This window comes from Bactrocera dorsalis, chromosome 5, assembly GCF_023373825.1.
Source record: "Bactrocera dorsalis isolate Fly_Bdor chromosome 5, ASM2337382v1, whole genome shotgun sequence".
Classification (NCBI taxonomy): Eukaryota; Metazoa; Arthropoda; class Insecta; order Diptera; family Tephritidae; genus Bactrocera; species Bactrocera dorsalis.
Window position 1 is genome coordinate 11,020,478 of NC_064307.1, and position 25,380 is coordinate 11,045,857.

The 25,380-nt window shown below is 38.4% G+C and overlaps 1 protein-coding gene across 1 annotated transcript; it reads left to right on the forward strand.

The window, feature by feature from the left end:
* The first annotated feature begins 3,392 nt into the window (after positions 1-3,392).
* Positions 3,393-22,881, forward strand: LOC105231486 (NGFI-A-binding protein homolog). The gene is made up of 6 exons (XM_049458069.1): positions 3,393-4,340; positions 17,848-18,109; positions 18,183-19,080; positions 21,748-21,839; positions 21,929-22,007; positions 22,250-22,881. The coding sequence occupies exons 1-6, from the start codon at positions 3,686-3,688 to the stop codon at positions 22,607-22,609; spliced, it is 2,346 nt and encodes a 781-aa protein (XP_049314026.1). The 5' UTR covers positions 3,393-3,685; the 3' UTR covers positions 22,610-22,881.
* The last annotated feature ends 2,499 nt before the right edge of the window (positions 22,882-25,380 follow it).

The following is a 25,380-nucleotide window of genomic DNA, read 5'->3' on the forward strand; positions in this document are numbered from 1 at the left end:
GTGCATTATCCTGGTAAAAAACCGAAAAGCTTTCGGCCGGAATTCGGAGTCTGCCACACCTCAATATTCAAACAAAACTGTCAAAATCTTTCATTGACGTGTTTTTTTCGGCTACGGATCACCTTTGCCATGATATTCGGCTGATTTATCGTCTGTTTCCGAGTTGTAAGCATACATATATCCAAGACTCTTCGCCTAGTAGTCGGATTGCATTGCTTGACAGACGTTAACACATCGCGGTTTTCCGAAAAAATTTAGTGATTTTGAAACCAATCGTGATTTCACTTTTCTTAGGCACAAATGATTTTTCAAAATGATTCTTCCGACATTCCAACGATGTGAGTAAGATTTCTGACTGTTAATCGTCGATCTTTAAGCAACAATTCCTTTATTTTATTGACGTGCTAATCAACAGTTGATGTTGATGCACGTGGTTCATCGTCAACACGTTCTCGACCCTCTTTGAATAATTTGTACCAATCAAAAAAACTAGCTCGAGACAAACAACTGTCACCGATGGTCTTCTCCATCATTCTGAATATTTCTATTGGTCTTATATCTAATAGATGTTCACATTTCTATACGAGATCTTTTATAAGTGCAAAAAAAACAGATGAATTGAATATTTTAATTTTTTCTTTCTGGAATATTAACACAATTCTGTATTATTTAACCACTTTAAATTTGTCTTAGGCTTGTCTGGAAAGTATAGAGCTTTTATTTTTCAACGGTTTGTTAATGCACAGTAAAGATCACCTCTGCTAAACTTCACAGTTTCAATATCACGACCTTTACGAAATCATTCAAAATTTAACAAAACTGTTTATGTCGACGGATGAAATGAGGGAACATCAAGTCAAGTCACGGAAAATATCTTCGAAAGCATTCGAGTCAAATTTTGCCAGTGAGCAATAGATTTTAACATCGCCTCAACACATTTTAACCAAATTTTTTCTCAGTTGAAATGCTTCGAAATACCGTCTTTTTTTGGCAGTAAGACCGCCTAGTAGAGCTCAAAAGATATATTATTACAAACGGAATACAAATAAAAGTCATCGCTTAGCCCCCCTATTCGCCAGACTTGGCTACCAATACCACTTTGCAGCTCCCGAAACTATTTTGTATGCTCTGGACAACTTGCTCTGGTTCTTTTGAGAACATATATTTATATAGCAAATTTCGAACGAATTAAAGTTCACTACCACCGAAGTATAAAGTATATATAATATTATTGGGCAGTCGAAAAACGACTTTTCCTATTTCAAAAAAAAAAAATTCAAATTTTAACTATTATTTTTATATTAATAACAATAAATATGCGGAGTATATGGTGAGTTTGAATAGTCTCAGACATATAGTGATAACACAAAAGAAGTTTTGAATGAGAAATGAATAGTTAACGAGTTTACTATTTAAGGCAAGAGTTGTTTGAGAGCGTAAAAAAAAAGGTTTTTGACAGCTTCAATTTACAGCTTGATTTAATTAAAATGAATATATTATATTTATTGCTTGCAATAATTTTTTGTGTCAAGGACAATCACTACCTCCTAAAATTACAATTTTTCAAAGATGAAATGAAATTAATATTTTTATGCAAAAACACTTTTTTTTAGTTTTCAATCTAAATCGTTACCACGACTTTACAATTAGTGCGCCTTTTTGAGCTGAAAATTTCACACAATTTTGCTTTCAACACATGTTGATTATTCAAACATAAGTTAATCCAATTAAATTTGTATTATTCATGAAACCTAACGATAATATAAACTGAAAAAAAATGAAATGAAAACACCCTTTCAATAAGCAAAAAGTAAAGCAATTAATTCTATGTTGAAACAGTTATGAAATCAACAGTATTCTTTGAACATTTTTTTCGCTCATCAAATTTGTTTTTGTGTGTATTTGCGCGCCAAAACTATAAAGTGCACTTTTTTATGTCAAACGATATTTCTCTATTACTTATACACGTATGTAATGGCAAAGGCTCACATAACCCTTTCAGTCAAATAACGTATTTCAGTGAATAGTGAATTTTAACGGAAAGTGCGTTAAAAAAATCTAACATGAAACCATAGCACCCATAGCAGTAGAAAAAAACAGTTAATGAAATAGCAAGCACATAATGATCAAAATGGCACGAGGAAATGAAACTGAGCGCATATCTGCACACATATATTAAAAAGCATATATTTATGTATATGTATTCATTTACATACATATAACGCACACATACAAAAGCAGCGCGAAAAGATGTTATGTAACTACGCTTAGATACATTATATAAAAGTTGAGCATCTTCAATTCAAACACGCACAAATTATGCTAAGCCTAAATGCAATAAAATTGGTTTGTATGTATGTGTGCGCATGCTCGCATATCCTTGAGCGCACCCAAGCATCCTTAAGTTACCACCAAACTCACTCACGCACACATAAACACATGCACACAATTGTCAGATCTACAAATAGTAAAATCGCGAAAACTAGGCGGAGTTCCTTGTTAAATAGTCTACATTTCCTCTTACAAACACATAGAGACCAACGCATATTGCCGTTCTCACGCACGCACGCACTTTTTACCACTCTTTCGCGCTCTCTGAATCAGTCAGATTTTTGTAATTCATTGTAGTCGATACGGCGCATGCGTAACTTATTTTCTGATCAGAAAGTCACAGCTTCCAACGAGCGAGTAGCTATACGACCACGGTGAGTGAGTATAAGCATTTGGTGCACTGTGTGCTCACACGTTAGCTCACCCCTTACGGTTTACCTAGCCAACCTTCGGGCAGCCAGACGCCCGAATATCAAGCCAGCCTGAACCGTGATGTGCTTGACTACACGATTGCGCGCACACAGCAACGAAAACCATGCGCGCTTGTGTGTGTGTGTATATGCAGGCGTTTGTGTTGGTATGCACGTGATTTCTCAATTTTCAAGCAGCGCTCTCTTCCTCGCTATGCTTTTTGCACTCACATCGTTTTGTGACAGCGTGCTCTTGCACAATTTAACCCTTCCCTATGGCAATCCTTACGGTCGCACAGCAGCAATCAGAGTCGAGGTTGCTTGTATGTGTGTGTATTTTTAATATTTTTGTTGGTATCTGCCCTTTTCTGTTTGACTGCAAGCAGTTCTAAGACTTTTCCCTCCAAGAAAGCAGACACAACGTCATCGACGGTCACATACAAACAGTCTTGTGGTCGTCGACAGCTCTGGCACAGGCACAGCTACTTCGACTTAGAGTTCGACATCCAGCGCGTGTACACTCGTGCGAGCAGCAAACCAGCAAGCGACCGACCGACCAACCGGCCGGCTTCCACACAGCAGAACATAACACAACAGTTGTCCAACGACGACGCGAGTGACTAGAACTTTGTCTGCCATCAATTAGAACGGACGAGTGGCGCGCACTACCGCGTTGACGGTCCTCAAAGCAAAAGCAAAAAACTATATAATATTTTTTAGTCTAATAAAAACAAAGAAACTACTAATTAAAGTGGATTAAGCGAAAAAGACGTTTTAACGCAAAATATTAGTGTATTCTCAGAAAGCACGACGTTTTGTGTAGCTTTGTTGCTGTTGTTTTTTGTTTGTTTTCTTCATAGTTGGTGACTAACGCGCCTTCACTCTCTTTGTGTTGTGTGTCCTCCAATTAGTGCATCTTGTCGTTTATTGTAATCGTAGTTTGCATGTTTCACAAACACGCTCCGTGCAACATTTTGTATTTTGTGTGTGAGAGTTCAATTTATTTCAATCGTTTTATAACAAAATCCCGAATCCTTTCCCGCACCTTCATCCTAAACATCCGCATCCTTTACTTCGGCAACACTACGGTGTTCACAAAGCTCCCGCCCACAATGGATCCAAGCAGTCAAGTTAGTGTTACCACCGCAACAACAACAGCCCCACCCAACGCCTCAACGTCCACAACAGTTGTCGTGCCCGCCAGTACATTAGCCACGAGCGCGGCCACAACCGCGTGCGCTTTAACAACCGCAACTACAACCATCACCAGCACCAGCAATACTAGCGCTCCCGCCACTGTTGTAACGTCCGGCTTAGCCGTCGGCAATCAAAGCGCAACGGTTTTAGCGCCAGCGCCGATCTCAACGGCGACCGCTGTGGGTGGCACGCTCAGCCTAACGGCGGCTTGCAGTCAGCCCACACAGCCGCAGCAGGCAGTGCCTATTATCGATCTCGTGCGTGGTGACGATGCTAATAATTCGTCGATACCCAGCATTATTTCGGAAGGACAACGTTCACTCTCTGCCGCGCCGTCCGCCTCATCGAGTCCGATACTGAGTCCGCCTGGCAAAATATTCGGTCGCAATGCGAATGGCACAAGTAAGTTTCAGTTTCTAAGTCTACTTAAATTTTATTATCTTAAACTGTTTATTTCCGAGTTTAGAAATTAACGCAAGATTTAAATTTACTTCCATTTATGTAGTAAAGTGTTGACAACCCTAAAAAAATGGACAGTTGACATTTTAGGCTTAGTAAACAAGGTGTCTTTATTATTGACCAATATTTCAAAAATAATGAACACTTGGCTGCCGCTGTTCGAAAATTTCATACAAAATATCCGCGGAATACTGTTTTAACTTCGTCAATTGAAGATTAACTAAAATGGCGGCAAATTTAAATATTGTGTTAATTTTGGCACACCCTATAATTGTAACACTGGTACTAGACTGAAGCTAGTTGAGTTCTTTTATTATAAGCCAGCAGTTTAAGTCTGTCTAGATCGGTAGAAAAACGTTTATCAAATATAATTTAGAAAGTTTTGACTTCCTATACAAGTATTGACTTTGTAACAGACCTTTCGACAACAACATGTACTCCCAAATCTTCCTTCGATCCCAGATCTCTCCAAAGACTGTCAACTGAGCTGTATTATCCAGAAGTAATTGGAAGTGATTTCGGCTAACAGATCCGTCTTCGATTTACCAGTTATCTGATTACTTATAAAATAAAACAACAAAGTTATCTTTCAGATTCTATGAAATAGAGTACCATAAAGATAGTAAAGATTTTATTAAAAAAAGTTCTACATACTATGAATTGATATAGTTATAGTCTATAGTGGTCCGATATTGGCGGTTCAGACAAATGAGTAGCTTCTTGTGGAGAAGAGGACATGTGCGAAATTTCCGTTCAATATCCCAAAAACTGAGAGACCATATATACAGACAGAAAGGCGGACATCGTTAAATGGACTCAGCTCTACACACTGATCTTTATATATAGTATATACATTTTTAAGGGTCTTCGATGCTTTCTTCTGGGTGTTACAAACTTACTATGCCTGTGCAGGGTGCAAATATGTATCGGTTATCCTGCTGCTACTTATGCAATATATCTTGGATTTGAACTCTGCTGTTTAATGAGACGTTTGTTCGATTCGTCGACCTCAAGTCAAATCATATAGAGCCATTACGTTTCCTGCACACAGGATAATTAATTTTATGAACAATAAAATTTTATAATTTTGAATGTTTTTTATACTTTTTTTAAGTAAGAAGTAAGCACTTGCTCTTCGCCGCTATCATTATTCATCATTTCAAATATTTTTTAAAACAAAAATTAAGATTTCAGTAAAAATTTAGTGACATATTTTTTTTAAATAGTTGTAATCGAAAAAAACCCTTCGTCCAAGTCTTTAAGAATTGTATCTCAAAGACCTGTGTAAAATTTCATGAAGATCGGTTGAGTAGTTCTCGAGAAATCTTGCCAACCGACTTCAAAAACACAGTTTCGTGAAAACGCGTTTAAAGACGGCGCACTTAGCCTAGCTAGCCTCAAGTGCACAAGTTCTCAAGACCAAACTATTACTCGGATCAACTTGAAAATTTAGGAAAAAAGTTCGGTTTTTTGAAACCCGTAAACCCATGTAACTCCTTAAATACCCATTGAGCCAGAATGAGTCACAAGGCGGAACAAAATTTGACTCCAAAACGTCGCATCTTTTTGGGACTTTTCAAGAGCCCATATAGCGAAGCGATATCGCTTAAGAAAGTTGAGCAGCTTCGTTTCGGTTTCTTGCACAAGCTGTATTTTGTACGTTTTCAAGATCTTCTCGACATAAAATGCGCCAAGTCGTTTCATACGTCAGTCCGAGTTGCTGCGAACGGTGCCGAATCGACTCTCCACGGTATTCGTGTACACTCTCAGCTACGCTTGCTATATTTTCTTCACTGTGTGCTGAACGTGGTATAATCTTTCGAATATTAGCCAATAATGTATGCTGGATTTCAAGATGTTGCGAATAGTACGCCGAGTAGGCTGACAATGTTAACCAAAAGTTGAGTGAAGTGCGCGAAACACATTCTTTACAGACTATGAATTTTCCTAATAAAGTTGAACGATTTATTGTTCAGACTTGAGCCTTTCCATAATGAAATGCCAAACAATACTGAAGAAAACTAACATGGTAGTTTGACACGACTCACGTGTGATCTGTCAAAACAAGGCTATTGAAAAAAGTACCTCAATTACGATCTATTAAAATACAACTATTTTGGAATTAGCCTGAATCTGGGATGCAACTGCAGTAGCTTCAGTATTTTTGAGTGATTATATTGTATTGAAGTGTAACTTCTATATCATGTTGCAAAAGCTTACTATTGATTTCGATCAGTTCTTGAAGCTGGGTTTAGCAGTATGAAATCCGAGGTTAAACCATTTAGAGAGAAGTGTTTGAGAAATGGATATGATTCATATATAAAATTAACATTTTTCAGTAGGCAAAATTTTCAAACGATGATACATTCTAAATATGCTGAAATAATTTATTTATAATAGCTCAAGTGAACTGTACACACTTCGAAAGCTGGCTCGAAAATCTTATTGTTCAATTGCTCATTCTAAATGTTGCCATTTTATTAAATCGCGTAATCAAAAAACTTTAACCTTTCACCAGCAACAGTTATGCGCATAATAGCTTCGGATTAATACGCTGGGTATAAAAATCTGTCTGCATCATTGCACAACAAAAATGCACTCACCCAGTTAGACGCCAATTTTTTCACTCACCGCCAGAGTAGAAGTTTTTGTGAGTCTATGTCAATCAATGAAAAAATTAAAAAAAAACACACACACATACACACAAGTTGACAATATCTAAAGTCATGACATTACTAAAATCATGTGAAAGCATTGAAAGGCAGGCAGCTAAGCAAGAAAAAGCTTTAGCAAAAAGGAAAGTTATTTAGGGCGATAAAAACACGCGGCGGTTTTTTCCACCCTCAAAGCATTTAAAAGCGCATATATCTATATATGTACATATGTATTTGTGTGGTGTGGAGAAATCTATGTATGGACAAATATACACATACACATACATAAATAGTGAATACGAAATCGGAAAAAGCGCACATTTTTATATGAAAGCGTAGAAAAAGCGCCAAAAATAGCAAGGATATGCCGTTAGATATGTCTTGAATTGGTATTGTTTGCAGCTGAAGCGCCGCCGGGAAGCTCAATATTTAGTTGTGAGATTTCGTCTTTTTTAACACATTTTCTAAGCTAAAAAAGCTAGCAACAAGACGCATAAAAGGCAACATTATTGGCAGGCAAATAAAAGCGGTCTCGCGTCACTGGCTTTTTTACGCTTAATTAGAACGCGTTGCAACGTATTTTTAACGGATCTCAAAACTGAAGAAACTACTAAAAAGACTTGCAATTGTCACGAAAAACAGCAACAATAAAAAAAGTTATTTCTCAAATAAATAAAAGCCAAGCTAGAAAAACACCCTTAGCTTCTCAACTACTCAAGAAAAATATACAACCTTTGTCTACCTGAGAACGCCATATTTGAAAGAAGAAACCACAATACCGTTTTGCAGCATTCAATAGCACCCTTGAAGAGATCTTTCAACTACCGTTAGACACATACAAGCGCAAGTCAGCAAACAAAAGGTGTGCGATCTTCAATAACTAGAAGGAAAAACAAGTTTCTAATATTTGATAGGCTGACAGCACGAAGGATATGCGTAAAAAGGACACACACACATATACACACGAAAAACGAACTGTAAAAGCAGCGACAGTTAGACCAACCCCAGCCAGGGAACGCACCCCTAAACTGAGGAGGGGTGTTTTTTTCGTTTCCAGGCAGGCATGAAGGCACAAATACACACACATGTACTCACGCACACCAACACACACGCTCACCGTGCAACGCGCATGCCCGGCCAACTTACCTTGAGGCAAGCAGTGCAGTGCTGCATTAATAGCTGCTCTCGGCAATTTGTTGCTAGCCGCAGCTACAGCATGACACATGTACATACATACAAACATGTGTACACACTTGCATACACATAACTACACGTCTCCTATTAAGGCAAAGAAATTCGTAGTTGGCCACATCAGGAGCAAAACATTTTGTTGACTAACGGCCACGATTGTCATCAATCTTAAGGTAATGCCCGAGCGCCGCCACACCACGCCTCTTTCCCCTGCTGCCGCCCATTACACGGGTGTTGAGGCTGCGCCCAGCCACTTTTGCATTCCTTGTCAGTGCAAAGGTAGCTAGCTGGCCTGTGAGGCTGCAGTCAAGGCGTTTTTACTTATTCATTTGTTTTTTGTTGTTTTTGTTGTGCGTCTTTCACCCTTCGCTTGTGATTGGTAAGCGAGTGTCTGACTGCTTGGTTGGCTGGCTGGCCTGGTAGGCTGTCTCTGGCACACAACTTTTACTACGGCCTGTTGCGCATGCGCATCATGCACTGCGACCAGCTACGCGCATCAGCAAGTCATCGACGAACTCATCGACGCATCGGCGTTATTGCCACCGTTGGAATTTTGATCGACAAGAATTTGGTCGTTTAAAAACTCCTTAATTTATCGTACGGGCATATGAGAAATAGTTTCGCCGTATATCGTTTAGGTTTTTTGCCCATGCCCACATACGCATACAAGTGTGTGAGTATTTGTTGTTGCTTTTGCTTTTTTATTGCGTTATTTCACTTGTACTGCATTCGTTGCGAGCACTTCCCCAAATAAATGCGCCGAGTTGGCTTTTTTCTGCGCTCAAGCTGGCGGCTAACTGCTGATTGCTGACTACTGACTGCTGACTGTTGGCCGCCAGTGCCGGTTGGCTGGTTGGCTGGTTAGCAATGCAGCGCCTATAGCTCATCAATACTTCAACGGTGGCGCGGCGCAGCGTTACGCTGTTCAACACCATTGCTGACAACAACAGCAACATTATCAACAGCGACAAGAATCTGCGCTGTGCGACAATGTCTGTCCGTCCATTCGCCTCAGACGTTGGTTCGTTGGTATGTGACAGCGTCGACTGTTGTCATTATTGCCTTCAAGTGGCGAGCAAGTAAAAAGCTCCAGCAGCTACTTACTGTTTTTTCGCACTTGCCGCTCTCGACTTTTGCAGTAAAAACAGCATATTTAGCAAATGACAACAACAAGACGCGCGCACATTTGCGCTTACTTACATATTCATGTGTATGTGTGTGTGTTGGAGTTTGTTGGGGGGCAAAAAAGTAACAATGTCTTCTAAGTGATGCCACGCAAGCGCAGCATCATGTTGCAACATACAGTTGCACGTATGTATATTTGTGTGTACTGTTGTTTGTTTGTATGTAGGAAGTGTAGCTGAAACAAAAAAAAATCGTAAATTAAATGAGAAGGAAATGTGGTACATTATTTGTGTATTAAAATCACGTCTCATTTATTTATTGCTGCCAATGCAATTCCAAAGAGACGAATAAATAAGCAACGCACACACAAACACGCTCAATGCCGCACAGACTCGCAGCATTAAACAGCGGCAAATGACAGGTACAAAATTACACGAGCATTACCGTGAGACTTTAACCCCTAGACTGGACCAGGTGGCTGGAGTTAGCCCATGCCCACGTTTTCATATTTTTAGTTGCCTATTTTTTACAATAAAAGAAAGCAAATCAATCACATATTAATAAAAAATATAAGTTCAATAATGGATCCAAGCCCCTATAATGCTAACTATTTTGGCAATGACAATTCGGTCATCACGAACGTCTTCGAGAGTTCTTCGTAGCAATTTTTTCAGTTGTTAAATACATCCCGAAAATGGAAATTGCATACCGTCGGTTCAAATATCGAGACCTCATAAAGATTGTGTACAATTTGCGATGGCTCGTTCGAGCATTTTAACTGGTAACTGGCGAATCACATGCGTGAAGTTTTGCTTCAAGGCCTGAATCGAAGCGGGATAGTCCACATTACATATGTACCTCCACAGGAAAAAGTCTAATGATGTCATATTACATGGCCTTGGTGACCAATCTACCGGCCCAAAATGTGCAAAAAAAATTAACTTCACACCAAAGTGTTCCCTCAATAACTCCATTGATTAATGTGATGTGTGGGTTGTGGCGCTGTCTTATTGAAAACAAACGTCGGCGAGATCGCGTGCTTCAATTTCAGGTATCAAATAGTCGGTTTTCATGACGTGATAACGGGCGCCATTGATGGTTACGTTCGCACCGGCATCATTTTTGAAGTAATATGGACCGATAATTTCACCGGGACACAAACCACATCAGAGCATAGTTTTACTGAATAAAATGACAGCTCCTGAATATCTTCAGGTTGCTCTTCACCACAAATGTGACAATTTTACTTGTTTATATACCCTTGGTCGACATGGCGGAACAAAATTTGGTATGAATTCATCGTATCTTTTTGGCACTTTTCATAGAGTGAAGCGATTCCGCTTAGGAAGGTCGAACGGCTTCAGTTCTGGAAAAGCTGTATTTTCTATGCTTTCAATTTAGGATCTTGACGTAAAATGCGCCTAGTCGTTCCAGACATCAGTCTTAGTTGCTGCGAACGGCACCGAATCAACTTTCCACGGTCTTCGTGTACACTCTTTGTTGTTGGAAACGGTACGACTCAGTCTAAGTGTTAAAAATTTTAAGACAGTTTTAATGTGACCTGTTTAGGGTATAATTATCCATGGACTCGACGTAACATGAAAGACCACACTTCTACGAAGAGAGACATTATGTTGGTTTTCACGAAGCTTTAAGCTTTAGAGCCTTCTATGGAAAGTTTCCAAAAAGCAAACAGAACATTTCTAATTCACTGTTTCAAACATCAAATAAGTCGCCTCAGGACAATTTCTGAAACAATGTCAACTAAAAGCTTGTACGAGTTTCGGATCTGACACTAAAAAACTGTTGCGGATAATTCAACCCTACAACCTAAATCTCCTTCATAAAAAGTTAAGCGAGCCTAGGAGTTAAATTTTATAGGTCGTTATCAGTAGGCGCCGTACATAGTTTATACCAATGAAAGATAATATTTGAATATTTTCATTTGGCTTAAAAGTTTTCAACAAGCTATAGGATTGTATGTGTTTTCATTGCCAAAAGCAAAACCCGTTATAGTATGTATGCTCACTAGGCCAAGCCCAAAAGCTAGCACTTATTTTACCATGTATGTGCTCTATCTTACTTTTTGGCGGCCTGCGATAAATGCAAAGAGTCTAGACGAGATATACATAAATGTGTGTGATTTTTGATGGTTGATGAGCTTCTCCGTACTTTCAAGAGAATGTTTTAAACGTCTAACAGTTGTTATTAAATAAAAAAACTATATATATGGACCATTCACACCCAAATGTAATTTCTAACTGATTTGAAAATTGTACGTCTCTGATTAGCTGCAAATACTTACGTAAAGCATTGTTCACTTAAAATCTGTACGCAAAAATATTATTATAACTAAAAAGATAAACAACGGAAACTAAAAATTTTAATACGTTAAAGAAGAGAATTTATTAAGCTCTTAATTTTAATACAAGATATAATTATTCAACTTTGTTATGTAGGAAGTTGCGAGCATGTTTTTTAATAGAGGACATTAACTTTTGAACAGTTTTTCTTGTTACTTTAGCTGCATGTTTATTCCATAAAGGCAACATTGAGTCATATTTTTTTATTACCCGACCACTTCTCCTCAAATTGTTTTTTACTATCGCCCAATATTTTTCTATTGGGCGAAGCTGTGGACAATTAGGCGGATTAAAGATTTTTGGTATTACTTCCACCTTGTTATTTTGATACCACTTCATGGCAGTGGAAGAATAATGTATGCTTGCCAAATCTGGCCAAAATTTTACAGAAGTTCTGTGATGTCGAATAAACGGCAGTAATCTTTTCTCAAGACACTCTTTTCTATAAATATCCGATGTCATTGTGGTCGACGTTACGAAAGTACGACTTTTAAGGCCACAGGAGCATATTGCTTGCCAAATCATAACTTTTTGACCGTATTTATCAATTTTTTTATATTTATATTTTGCTTCCACATTCCCACCCTTCTTTACCACATAAAACTTTTGTCCAGGAAGTTGATTGCAATCGAGTTTGACATAAGTTTCGTCATCCATTACAAGACAGCCTTTGAACTTCGTCAAAATCTGATTGTACAGAAGTCGTACGCGTCTTTTTGCCAAAATATTCTGTTTGTCAGATCTGTTTGGGTACTTAATTGCACGGTATGTATTTAGCCCAGTATTTAAACGTATTCGCCTGGCGGTACTTATACTTGTCCCGAATTTTTTGGCGCGATCACTGTCAGATGGCCCGGGATTTTTTTTAATTGAGGTTAGTATCTTCCTTACTAATTCTAAATCCCGCGCTCCTCTTTTTACACACATTTTTTTAGCTCTTTCTATGCCCAAAGTATTTTTGTACCGTTTAATTACACTACAAACTGTTGTTTTGGACAATTTTAATTTTTTTCCAATTTTTGAACCTGACCATGTCGGATTTGCTATAAATTCGTTCACTATTAATTTTCGATTAGCGTACTCCATTTCACATTTAAAAGCCAACTGATAAGCAAGGGCATTGAAAATTCCTATACATAACTGTATTTTAACAATGTACTCAGATCAACTGATTTTACTCAGATAATTTGTAAAATAACGGAGCAGCGGTCCCTAGATTAGCTGCAAATACTTACGTAGCTTGGTAGGGCATTTTAGGCCTTTACCCCAACACAAGGGTTAATATTATCACTACTTGTTAGCGCTTATGTAAACTGTGCCTTTCTCTCGTTCTCAGCACATCATACTTTTTATCAGCGCTGCTATCATTAATACCTCAGAGCGTGTGCAACAGTTTGCTTTGCTGTATTGTGCCACACGGCAGCTGACAACAAACACAGCAAAACTCAACGCAGCAAAGACATCATTCCAACCGTTTATATGTATTTATTAGTGCGCTATTGCATACTCATCGCACGCGGTGAGGAGATATGTAGTGGCGTTCAAGTCAACATGCAAGCAGCATACCACTCCCCCACCTACCGCACCAAGCCTTACTAATTATAATTTTTTGCAACAATAATTTGAGCAGAAGCAAATGACAACTAGCAAAAAAGTGGGCCTATCAGCGGACATTACAGTTGTTGTTATTCTGCGCTTTAACCGTGTTATATTGTTAATGTCCAGCAAGTTGGCTGGCTGACGGCCGTGCCGATGTTGACGATCAGCACCAACCGGCGAGTGCCACCAACAACAGGGCAGCGTAGCAACATTGGCAGCAACACCAAAGACAACAGCTACAGCGGCTGTCAGAACGCTTGCGTGGCGGGTGCAACGCTGGCAGACTGCACGCACACATGCACAGACACTCGCTAACCAAGTCCAGCAGCTTATGTACAAGTCCGTGTTAGCTGTTGGCGGCAGTAATTGCCGCATCGGCGACAGTTCGTGCAACAATATTCGAGTTGTGCGCACACAGTTTTGTAGTTGCCCCACTAGCGCAACAACTGCGCCACTGCAAGAGCAAAACATAAGACTGCCTGTGACTTACCACCTCGCCAGCACAGACGTACGCGTGGGCCATACGGCGCTCGATCTAACCTCACTTCTGGCTACCACCGTCTTTTGTCTTCTGTGTCCGTCTCTTGCTAACTGCTTCGCTGCGGCATTTTATGGCCGTGCGCACGCACAAAAATATATGTTCTCACATAATTATTTACGATTTCACATTATCATGCAGCATTGCCATATATTTGTATTTTATTTCAATTCATTTGCTTGCTTGCATTGTTGTTTTTGCTGTGCGACATTTTCACTTTTCGCTGCATCAACATTACGCGCCTGTTCGTCCGTCAGCGGCTCACTCCATGGCCCTTCAATCACTTGATTTTGCTTCTGTTCATTAGGCTTTTTCTTTGCGCGCTTTTGCACTTTTTGCATACACATACTCACACACATATATACATATATGTATGTATGTACATATATATGTTTGTACGTATGTATGTATGTAAGTGTGCGTCTGTTTATGTTTTTATTGCGCTAATGCCAATACTTAGCGTTCGTTCAACTGACATTATCGTTAGCATCAACAATCGCACAACAGCAACAACCACAACAATTGAGTGGCACATGGCTACCCATAACGATCGCAATCGATAATGAACATACTTAAATGGCGACTAGGTGATTTGTGTTTTCTACACGGGGTTGAGTTGCAGTTTTTTACGCATACATCAATATGACTTTATGTATACATATATATATATATACATATACGATTGGAGGGTGATGAAGCTACTTGCACTTGTTCTTTTCGTGGGTTAAAGCTCGAGTCCCGAAGAGGTCAACAAAATCAGACTTTCCTTAAAGGAAAATACTTTTATTAGGCAAAGGTAGCTAAAGATTGATATTTTAATTGGGAGAGTATCAAAGTTAGTGTATTTCTCTTTTATTGTTGTAGATCCGCATACAAAGGCTTTCGAATAAGAACTTGGGCAAAAAAATAGATTCGTTGTATTCATATATATATAAAATTATATTTATCATATCCATCAGTGTAGTACTTAATCAGGAACATTCTGAAGTCAATTGACATTAGCTCTATACATAGACTTTGAACGGAACCTTTTTGGAAGTGGTGGTTCTTTGAAAGACAAATACCGTAGTAGCTAATCAGATTAGGTTCAAAGCCTGATCCTATAGCAATTGTCAAAAGGAATATAGCTTTGACAGTCTCAATCGCCTGTCCGTTGTGGTACCTTAAACTAGCATATAATTATCATAAAAATCCTCCTACTTCGACAAAGCGCTTTAAGCTTAACACAAATCACTCATTTCTTGATGCGACTAATATCAGTTTGGGCTATCTTTCCTGGTACTATCGAGATATTCCAACTCAACCTTGTAAAATTTGGACAATGAAGAAGAAAATACTTGGATGTTTCTACCTCAATGTCCTCCATAAAACTTGCGTCCGATGAAATGTTTCGCCTCACCCTAAATAATTAATTAGATCCTCTACGTTCTACTCAAGACTTAAAGAAACTCATAGTAGCTCAGGAGCTGGTAAACGACCAACGTCTTCTAAGCTCACATGAGGTCCATAGGTTCAGCGCTAAAACGTAGGAGGACAACGGACCAGATCCAGCTCTTTTCAACTCCGGGGTAAGTGGAACAAGGATGCAAGATGCCTCTTGCGTGCTATTCAACTTTGTAGTATCCAGAAATTTCGGTATGGCAGTTATCATTAGCCTTAAACTAAACTTAGAGCTCCTTGAAGAAAACTTCTCTCAAACCGCTCTTCCAAGCTTCGATCCGTCCGCGAAAAACGCTATGGGCCTAGCCGCTTGATTTTGAACAAACATTGCTCAATGAAGATCATGAAGTGCGTAGTACCACTATACTATATGTTTTGCAATATGCTGGAAATCTGGAAATATGTATTTTGGTATCAAAAACTAAAATTACTGATTTTTAAATTGTGAAGTTCTACAATATTTGTATATTCTGTCTAATTCTTTACAAAAAAGTTATGTCCACATTATCATTATCCCTCTAAAAGCTAACGAACCTCTTTCGTAACATAGGTCCGCTGAAGTCAAACTTTAATCATCTTATACGCTGATTATTTCAGATATTACTTTTCTATGACACCGAATGCATCTAAAAGATAAGTATTCGGAAACCACATAGAACTTTGTAAAGCGCACATCAGTCATAAATTAGTCGATATGGTTGTCAAGTTTCTTAAGTTCGTAATCTCTACTAGACAAAATTTCGAAAATATTCAAAATATTTCGCTATCATCTCTACTCGCATAAGGTCCATCACCACAAATCGCACACGCATAAAAAATAAGAAACAGTCCTGCTATTCTCCCAACTCATTTCTAAATAATTCCCACATATTAAAGAGTTTTTTTCCGATCATTTCACTTTTTATTATTTGCTCAAATCACTTTGATCAAACGGCGCAGCGTCTTCAATATTTCACACGCTTAATTTGAATACGCAAGCAATTTTTTCTTGCTTTTACTATGAAAAAAATATCGAAAGTGTTGAAAAAAATACAGAAAAAAATCGAAAATACAAACATAGTCCTTCTTACCGCCGTCGCCCTTCTAAGATTATCACTCCGCGCTCGTCTTCTGCGTGCGTATCTAACGAGCAATGCTGCTGATGATCCTTTTCATCATTTTTTTTTTGTGCGGCTCATTGTGTGCGCTCACCTTAGCGGTGGTGTTGCTGACGAAATTTGAATGAAACGCGCAGCCGCAACGCTCAATCATCCACCGCTTTGCATGGAACGGGTTGAGCGCTTCTGCGTAAGCGCAACGCAGCGCGCATATTGTTGATGTGCTTACGCTTTGCATACATACAAACTACATAGCAACTTGAATGCTCCTGTATAAATATGTATGTGTTTTTTATGCACATTGCACACCCATTTCCTTATGCAGATTGTTTTGCGGCAGTAAAGGTAGCGGCGCAGCGTAGTCGTACGTACGCTTGGGCAGTTTTTTATGCTGCTCGCAGCTTAGTTTAGCTTAGTCTGGGCTGGTCGGGTATGGTCTGTCTGGTCTGGCGTGGCCTGCCTTGTCTGGCATTTCATTTTTGGGGGATTTTTTTACATGTCCCTTTTTTTTGCTATGGTCGTCTTTGGCTTGTTTGAAAAAGGGTTATGGTCCACATATGTACGTCGGCCGTCATGTTTTTTGTTTATCACAAAAAAGGCATTTTTGTTGCTTTTATTTTTATTATTGCCGACCAAGTTTAACTCGATGCTGGCTTTGCTGTAGTTTTTTTCTTATGGTTTTGAAAGTGTTGTGGGAATCTCATTAATGTGCGGAGAATCTCATTTGCGCTGACAAGAGTTATTTTTACGCCGCTTTTTGAGGCAAAAAACATGGTATTTTTTAAATCTGTGCAGCAGCGTTTAATATGAGCAGAATGAGTGCATGAAATGTAGGGCTAAAGGATTTTAAATTAATTGATTTTTTGTTTTAATTCGTGAAGGTATTATCCATTACCTATTAGCAGTAAAAATTTACATATTTTTACATTATTTATAGTTTACTGAAAAATAAAAATAAAAAATATAATGAACTCGCAACAATTAAACTGAAAACTGTGCTATTTTCAGTTTAAAATGAGTATATTCTAATCTTTCAACGTCTACTTTGACACGCAAAACAGAAAACATACAAAAAAATGTTGCCTACATTTAGGCGCATTGCGAAATTTGAAACAAAATTCTCAAGGTTCATTTATCTTTACCATCGAGCCATTAAAAGTAAAGCTTTAATTAGTAATTCATTATTTTCCATCAATGATATATAAGGTTCTCCTATATACTTGTAACATAATTGCTTTTGTAGCTTCACTATTCGAGAGGTCTCCTAGGAATCACCGTGCTTCTAAAGTTGTAAAGATATCCAAACCCAGCAACAATTGTGCTTGAAACTTAAAGTAGCTGTATATAAACAGTTTTATTAATAATATTTTTCAAACCTCGATCAAACTAATTATGCCTTCAGCTTTAATCAACTTAACTTACACTCTATCTTTTTCGTTACAGTGGTCGCCACATCTCGCCCTAATAATGAGGCCGAAACGCAGCTTTATCGCGTGCTGCAACGCGCGAGTCTACTCGTCTACTATGACACACTGCTGGAAATGGGCGGGGATGATGTACAGCAACTTTACGAAGCGGGCGAAGAAGAGTTCCTCGAAATCATGGCTTTAGTAGGTATGGCGTCGAAGCCTTTGCATGTACGTCGACTTCAAAAAGCATTACATGAGTGGGCCAATAATCCAACGTTATTTCAGGGTCCTATAACATCCACCTCCAGCACACCGGGTAACTTCATGCAATCAAAATGTTTACAACAACTTACTAACAACAACTTTTACTTTCTTTGCAGGACTCTTCGACACACCAACCAAATCAACTACGCTGCATATGAAACACGACGTCTCACCTTCGTTTACACGCACCGCATTTCCCACCTACAATCCCACACCATCCGCCTTTAACCCCACACCACTCGCTGCCACATCCTCCCATTTGATTTCACAAATCTGTCAACCTGTTATCCCAATGCCTGCCATACAACCACATACCCCGTTACCGCTTCCGGCAGCTACGCTTCCTGTTGCCGCTACACCAGTCGTACCACCTACATTAGGCGCCACCACTGGTGGCAGCACCACAGCGGGCACCACACATCAAGTCTCGTCCAGCTCGCCACAACTCACACCCGTACTCACCGATATGCAAGTGGCGCGCATAACACAAGGTGCCGAGAAAATCGCACGTCAATTGCCACAACGCGAACCGCGCGCACACACCTCGAAGAAGCGTACCAGCCGCGAGCTTGAACAAGTCATCGCCATGCATGAGAATGATCCACGTCGTATGGACGAAATTCGCAAATACTCAGCGATTTATGGGCGCTTCGATTGCAAGCGTCGTCCAGAGAAACCGCTCACACTGCACGAAGTCTGTGTGAATGAGGCGGCGGCTCAACTGTGTCGCCTAGTGCCAGCTCTATTGACACGTCGCGACGAACTCTTTCCATTGGCGCGTCAAATCGTCAAAGATGCTGGTTTCGGTCACTCGGCGAGCATAGCGCGTTATGGCGCTCTTTTACCGCAAGTAATGCAAGCACAGCAGGCCATGACACGTTCCGCCGCCGTCCTGGATTGTGAGTCTAGTGATTCGACAGCTTCGGCGTCGAGTAAGCGTACACGTTTGGCCTCTACTGAGACAACGAACGCCATAACGCCAACCGATTTGGGTCTGAGTCGGGTAAGCAAATAACGCTCTGAACAGTACAAAAATGCTTACGCCTATTGCTGTGTTATATTTACAAAAATTTAATCAATATTGCTTCTTTTGCTTTATGACACGCTTTAGCTTCAGCTTGTGGTTGCAAATGTGGTGGAGAATGCTTTGAAAGGGAGTACCCACAGTACAATTGCTTAGGGTTATGGGCTTCGTTCATATTTTACTATGATTCTGAATTGAGAAATACGCGTATAAATATTCTCAGAATTATATTTGTCGCAGTGCTTAAGCGGGAATATCAACTAGGTACTATTATATAGATTGAGAATCGAAATTGATTGTTTTACAGATTATTTTTAAACAGAATATGAAGAGGTCGTTCGGAAGTAGTGATATATCATAGGTAGACGTTCAATAATTGGAATACACGTTACTACAGAGGTGATACTTAAAGAAAAAGGCAATTAGTGTTTTGGTATTTTTACTATACTGCTTGGGTACTTCTTCCTCTACGTTCTTAGCTTAAGCATTTTGTTTGTGAAAATGTTTACCAGACTCTCGAAAAATGTTAGTGAAAATTTAATATCTTAATAGCGGCCCCAAACTCTGGTATTGCTTCAAGGATAATCGGAATCCATGCCATAGAAACCAAAGACAGATTTCAAAAATAGAAGTTCTACATTCAAGAATGTCTCGTTTTCAGCTCCATTTCCCTACAAAAACATATATTGAATGTGAGATTCTTGCCATGGTCGTATAAACATATCCCTGTATATTTTGCTAAGACAATGATAAACCTAACCTCAAATAAGATATCCTGAAATTTCTTTTTAAAAAAAGTTGTTAATATATTATCAAACAATAAGTAAGAAGTATAATAGTAGACACATTAGTACACAGATGTTTGGAATTGACACAGTATTAAACAAAGTATTGAAACATTTAAAAAGTATTATTATATTACTAACTGTATATTAAATGATTGCTTTATTTACGTCTGTAGTAGTTTTGGTGAATAGTTTGAATGTAATTTATATTATACTGATTACTACTATTATCACTGATAAAGTTTCAGATAGTCAGTAAATGATCTTTTAGTTAAAAAAATAGCTATAAATTAGTTAAGTTTTATGATTTTGGTATATCAGTGCTATATAAAGGGTGATCCATTTCGAGGTTCCCTACGAAAAAAACCCCGAAACTTCAAATTTAATGGAGAATGTTTATAGCATTCTAAAGAACATTCTTTTGCATTTATTTTATGACGATTATTTCTTTCAATTGTTGGCAGCGGCTACGTCTCAAATGTTTCTTCCGTTGAGCCCAATTTTCGATGACTGATTCGTGCCCACAAACTACACCAAATACTTGTTTTCTCAAATACAGCAATTTTGCTTGTTTACATATCCATTGAGCCAGAAATGGGCCTCATCGCTGAACAAAATTTGGCTCGAAAACATTTCAAGGCCCCATAGAGCAAAGCGATGTCGCTTGGGAAGGTCGAGCGGCTTCAGTCTCGGTCACGGTCTTCGTGTACACTCTCAACTACGGCTGCTCTATTTTCTTCAATGCCTGCTGGACGTGGTCTATTCGGTTGAATATTATCCAATAATGAATGCTCGCTGTCAAGATGGGTGATGATGTTGCGAATATTACGCTCAGTAGCCCGATTATGTTGACCATAAGTTGAGCAAAGCGCGAAACACATTATTTAAAGTAAACGTTGCTCAGGCGTAAGTCTTCCCTCGATGAAAAGCCAAACAATACTGAACCAAAATAACATGACAGCTTTACACAACTCACGGAAAAAATCTATTGAAGGAAGTAGCTCTACTTGGATCTCTTGTTATTTATGTGTTTTAGCCGCCTTTTTTAAAACAAGACTTGAAGGCAGGCGAATCGAAGAACAATTTACAGGCGTCAAATGGTCTGATATAATAAAATAGGGATAAAATAAAAATAGTTTATGTTATTTTGATAAAAATTGAAAGACATATCGAGGAGTTTAATTTATTATATTAAACGTATATAAAATGTAGATTTATATGTAATTTATAATATATTGTAAGAGTACTTTATTTAGCTTGTTGACCGTAATTTTAGAATTTATTTTATTACCAAATATTATGACAGAAATTATTTATTTAATGAAGCAGTAGAAGGATTAGGAACGATATATATTTAAAATCTACAGTTGACGTATGATTAAGCTTGCAAAAGTATCCATAATTTTGTGTTATTATTTTGTACTGCAATATATACATAATTTATTTAACTATATATACCCACATTATAGTAATATTATTAGTTATTCGTTAATCCTGTAGTTGTTGCCTGTTGATTTTTATGTTTCTTTTTCGTATTAATACCACACATAACCTCAATCTTCTTATTATGTATACAATAACCCAGTTGTTGGTGTAAAATAAGTGTTGCTTGTTGACTTTGTTGGTTTTTTAATTTGTAATGTAGCGAATTTATTTAGTTGAGCTAATTATTCAATTATTAACTTAAATGTAAAGTTTTAAATTATTATGCTTCATGAATTTGCCAATAAATTTTATGCTTAAAAACAAAACCGAAAACGCTTTTTACTTATTTGCTTTGCTTTGGAATCGTGCGTGCTTGCCCTTTTCACATTTCTAAAAAAAGATTTCGTAAAAAATTTAATGCATTTCCAACTTGAAGGAATCAACTGAGGACTCGCGTTACAATCTCTTCGCGATGTATCAGAAATTTGCTAAGCCACCATTCGATCTAACGGACATCAGCAAATTCAAGTAAATATCATATATCGCTAGTTATTAATATTATTGTATATAACATTATCATATTAGACAAAAAAATTTCAATATTTTTTTCTTCATAGCCTCAGCAAAAGTGAATATGACGACAACGATAATGACTCAAGGCTCTCCTTCAGCAATTCCAGCTCGCCCTCGATGCCTGTAAGTATTTACAAAATGCTACTTAGCAAAATTCAACGATTCATAAAATGCCGAATATAGACGCGAGATTAAAGTATTTGTCAAAATCTTCAAGCAATTGGCTTAACCAAGCCTTAGAAAACAATATTTATGAGTTCTTAAAATATACTACTAATTCCCTCTCTCCAATTTCGCAATGTTCCCAGCATAACTAATTTATTTTTCGTTTTTCTTTCATATTTTCCATTTCCCCAAACTTATAGCCCAGTTCACTCGATAATGAGCGCGACTTGCCCGAGGCGATGAAATTCAAGAGCTTAACGTCATTTGCGCCCAATGTGATTTCCAGCACAGCTGTACACAGTGGCCAAGAGCTGTTAGACACTGCAAATCACAATAAATCTTCACCGAGTCACCAACAGCGCAACCAATTAAAAATTATGAGCTGTCCCACAACCGATGGCCCTGTTGGTATGCTGAGCAGTTCACCGCTCGGCGGTGTGCAGGTTATTTCAGCAGCCGGTGGACATATCATTGCGGTGGCGAACCCCGCGCTGGCGTTGAGTCCAACGCTTAATGAGGCACTGAGTTTGAAGAGAGAGGCGAATACCCCGGAAATGTAAATATTATATAAAGGGAAAGGAGCTGTTAGCAAGCGAGAGCAAGAAATGGAGTGGAAATAATGATGTTCATTTCTCGCTTAAATGGTTATCTAGATGTAATTTAGTTGTTATGAAATGAATGAAAAGAACACACAAACCGTTGGAAAAACTACTATTTTTATGAAATCGTGCAATTCTTATAGATTTAGTAATTTATAATCTATCGTTTAAATATAGAAAAATAAGAAATTATATAATAATAACTTGCACTGTTTAAACTAACACAAAACACAACTGCCTTTTAAAAAATAAAATAAAAAGCTCTTGAAAACTGTAAACTTTTTCACTTTCTATTGAAGATATACATAATTAAAACTGATCCTTAAAAAGTAAGCAGGGGCTATGTTCGGGTGTAACCGAACATTTCGTACTCTTGTAACTAGCCAGGACCAAAAAACTAGCCAGGGAAATACCTTAAGGTGCAAAACGTCTTCTAGAGGTTTGGAATCCAAGCAATTATATAAATATAAGTTATTTATATACATATATAACTTATACATTCGATATAAGCTTTTTTGGGAAAACAAAAATCATTATTCATGTCTACATATATGGGAGTTGGGGGTAGTATCCACCCGATTTTATCTACTTTTGTCAATACTACACATGCAGTACTAACAAAAGGTTTCCTGAGATTCATTACGGTACCTTACCTGGGTATTTAGTTATTGATTTATTGCGCTTTTAACGGTTTCTAACAGTACCGTTATATGGGAATGAACGGGGCTGTCAACCGATTTCATCCGCCTTCACGCTGTTGGTAGGAGTTTTTATAGTACTTGCGCTAAGCGTAGCTGTAGCTATATTGGTTTGGGAGATAAGTAAATTAAACTTATTAGCACGTTTCCGAAACTTTTTTCCCACAGGTGCCACTTGCTACTGCCATCCCTTGTGCCAAATTAAAGTTTTATATCTTAATTTAGTACTCAGTGATCGTACTTTATATGAGGACGATGACAACATCTGAAGAGTCTGATAGAGTTGTATTTATGTATTACAACATTAATGTAGTTCAGTTGAAAAATATATGCGCCGATTATGTGGGCTAAGAGATGTCGTTTGATTAGGTACGGCTCTCCAGATCTGCTAATATTATTGTTTCAACAGTTGATCATAGGTTAGTTTAATCTGGTAGACCAATTAGCCACGCATAGATTTGGTCCTTTGCAATACCAAATAAAGTTCAGTTGATAGGTTCCTGAGGAGTGGTAATCTTTTAGGATGCCTGTGGTTGACACGAATTTTAACAAACTCTGTGGTCTCTCCATCGGTACCTCTTCCAGTGTATCATACTGTGTGGACCCCAGATGTTTACAGCATAGTCTTGCCAATACGGGACAAGTCCACAAGAGTTTTTCCATTGTTTCCCTGGTGCCTTGCTCAAGACATTTCCTGCAGTCTTCTCGATCTGTCAGATCCATTCTGCGGGCGTGTGTCGCGACCAAACAGTGACCAGTTAGTATACCGATCATGTTCCTATAGTTTCTTCTATCGAGTGCCAATTGGAATTTGGTGTATTTCCGATCTACCATTTTGCTCATGACTTTTGCAGTTGTTCTAACGAGTTTTGATTTTCTTTACCATGCTTCTGTCCAGATCGTATAGACAATGCATGGATTTCCCAATGTTAATCAAGGGTTCGGATTTTAGCTGTACACCATTCTTGGTAATCTCTTCTACTACTACATTGCCCTCGATGCCCTTGTAGCCTGGCACCCAGTAGAAGTGAAGTTGCTTGCTTCTGGTAACACTTTCCACTGCTACCCTGCTTTCCAAAACACTTCCGGCCGATATGTGATACGAGGTTACTGCCTTGATTACAGCTTGTCTGCTTTCGTAGATGTTGGCTCTGGAATCGCCTGCAGGTGTATTAGAGGCCAGCTCCGCGGCTTTCGCAATGGCAAAGACCTCAGCTTGAAATTTACTACAGTGACCCGACAATTTAAAAGGCTCCTTTATGCCGAGCTCTGGACAATACGTTCGCGCATAAGGGAGAATGTTGAGCAACCCAAGAAGAATATAAGTTAACTAAACTTGGTATTTGAAATTGAGGAGTAAACAGATGACAGACACCAATTTGCACTCGGATAAAGGTAGAAAACCAATGCTGTCCAAGAAATAATAGAGAGCTCGAATTCGCTTATCAGTTCGAACCACTACTAGGTACTGATCACGGTGGCGGTTAATCAAAGAAGATGTGCATTGCGATACGACTTAAATGAAGATATAACAATTTTTTACTTTTATATTGAGGAAGAAAACTAATATTAAGTTGATGATTACATGGAGATGATCTGTTTTAACACAGGTCTAATCTCATGTACATTTTTGCCATGAAAAATCTTTGATAATAACATCCACTGCATCTGCTTAACCTGAATGCTTCTACATATGGAAAGGTGAACTCCGAAAATTAAACACAAATACTTTATTTAAATAAGAACGCATATTAGAAATAAGTATTAAATTGTTTGAATACGAATTGATTGATCGATTACACATATGATTTCACTTCTCCAAACATTGTCTCATTCTACCTAACTACCCTCTATTGTGCGCCAATCATTTTAATTGCTCACATTTATATCTCAATTTCGTCATAATGCCGTCCGCTCGCTTTCCATTCTATCGCCATGTGAATGCCATTCAATTCTGCTCGATTACAATCGTAACACAATTAAGTTTTGATGATATTTTGCCAACATTGATCGCAGTGATCAGCGATGATATCT

Bases quoted from the DNA above. Each gene is read 5' to 3' on its own strand.
- LOC105231486 (XM_049458069.1), top strand. From the start codon at position 3,686: ATGTTTCACAAACACGCTCCGTGCAACATTTTGTATTTTGTGTGTGAG. The intron at 4,341-17,847 runs GTAAGTTTCAGT...TTTTCGTTACAG, and splicing joins TCGCAATGCGAATGGCACAA to TGGTCGCCACATCTCGCCCT. The intron at 19,081-21,747 runs GTAAGCAAATAA...TCCAACTTGAAG, and splicing joins CCGATTTGGGTCTGAGTCGG to GAATCAACTGAGGACTCGCG.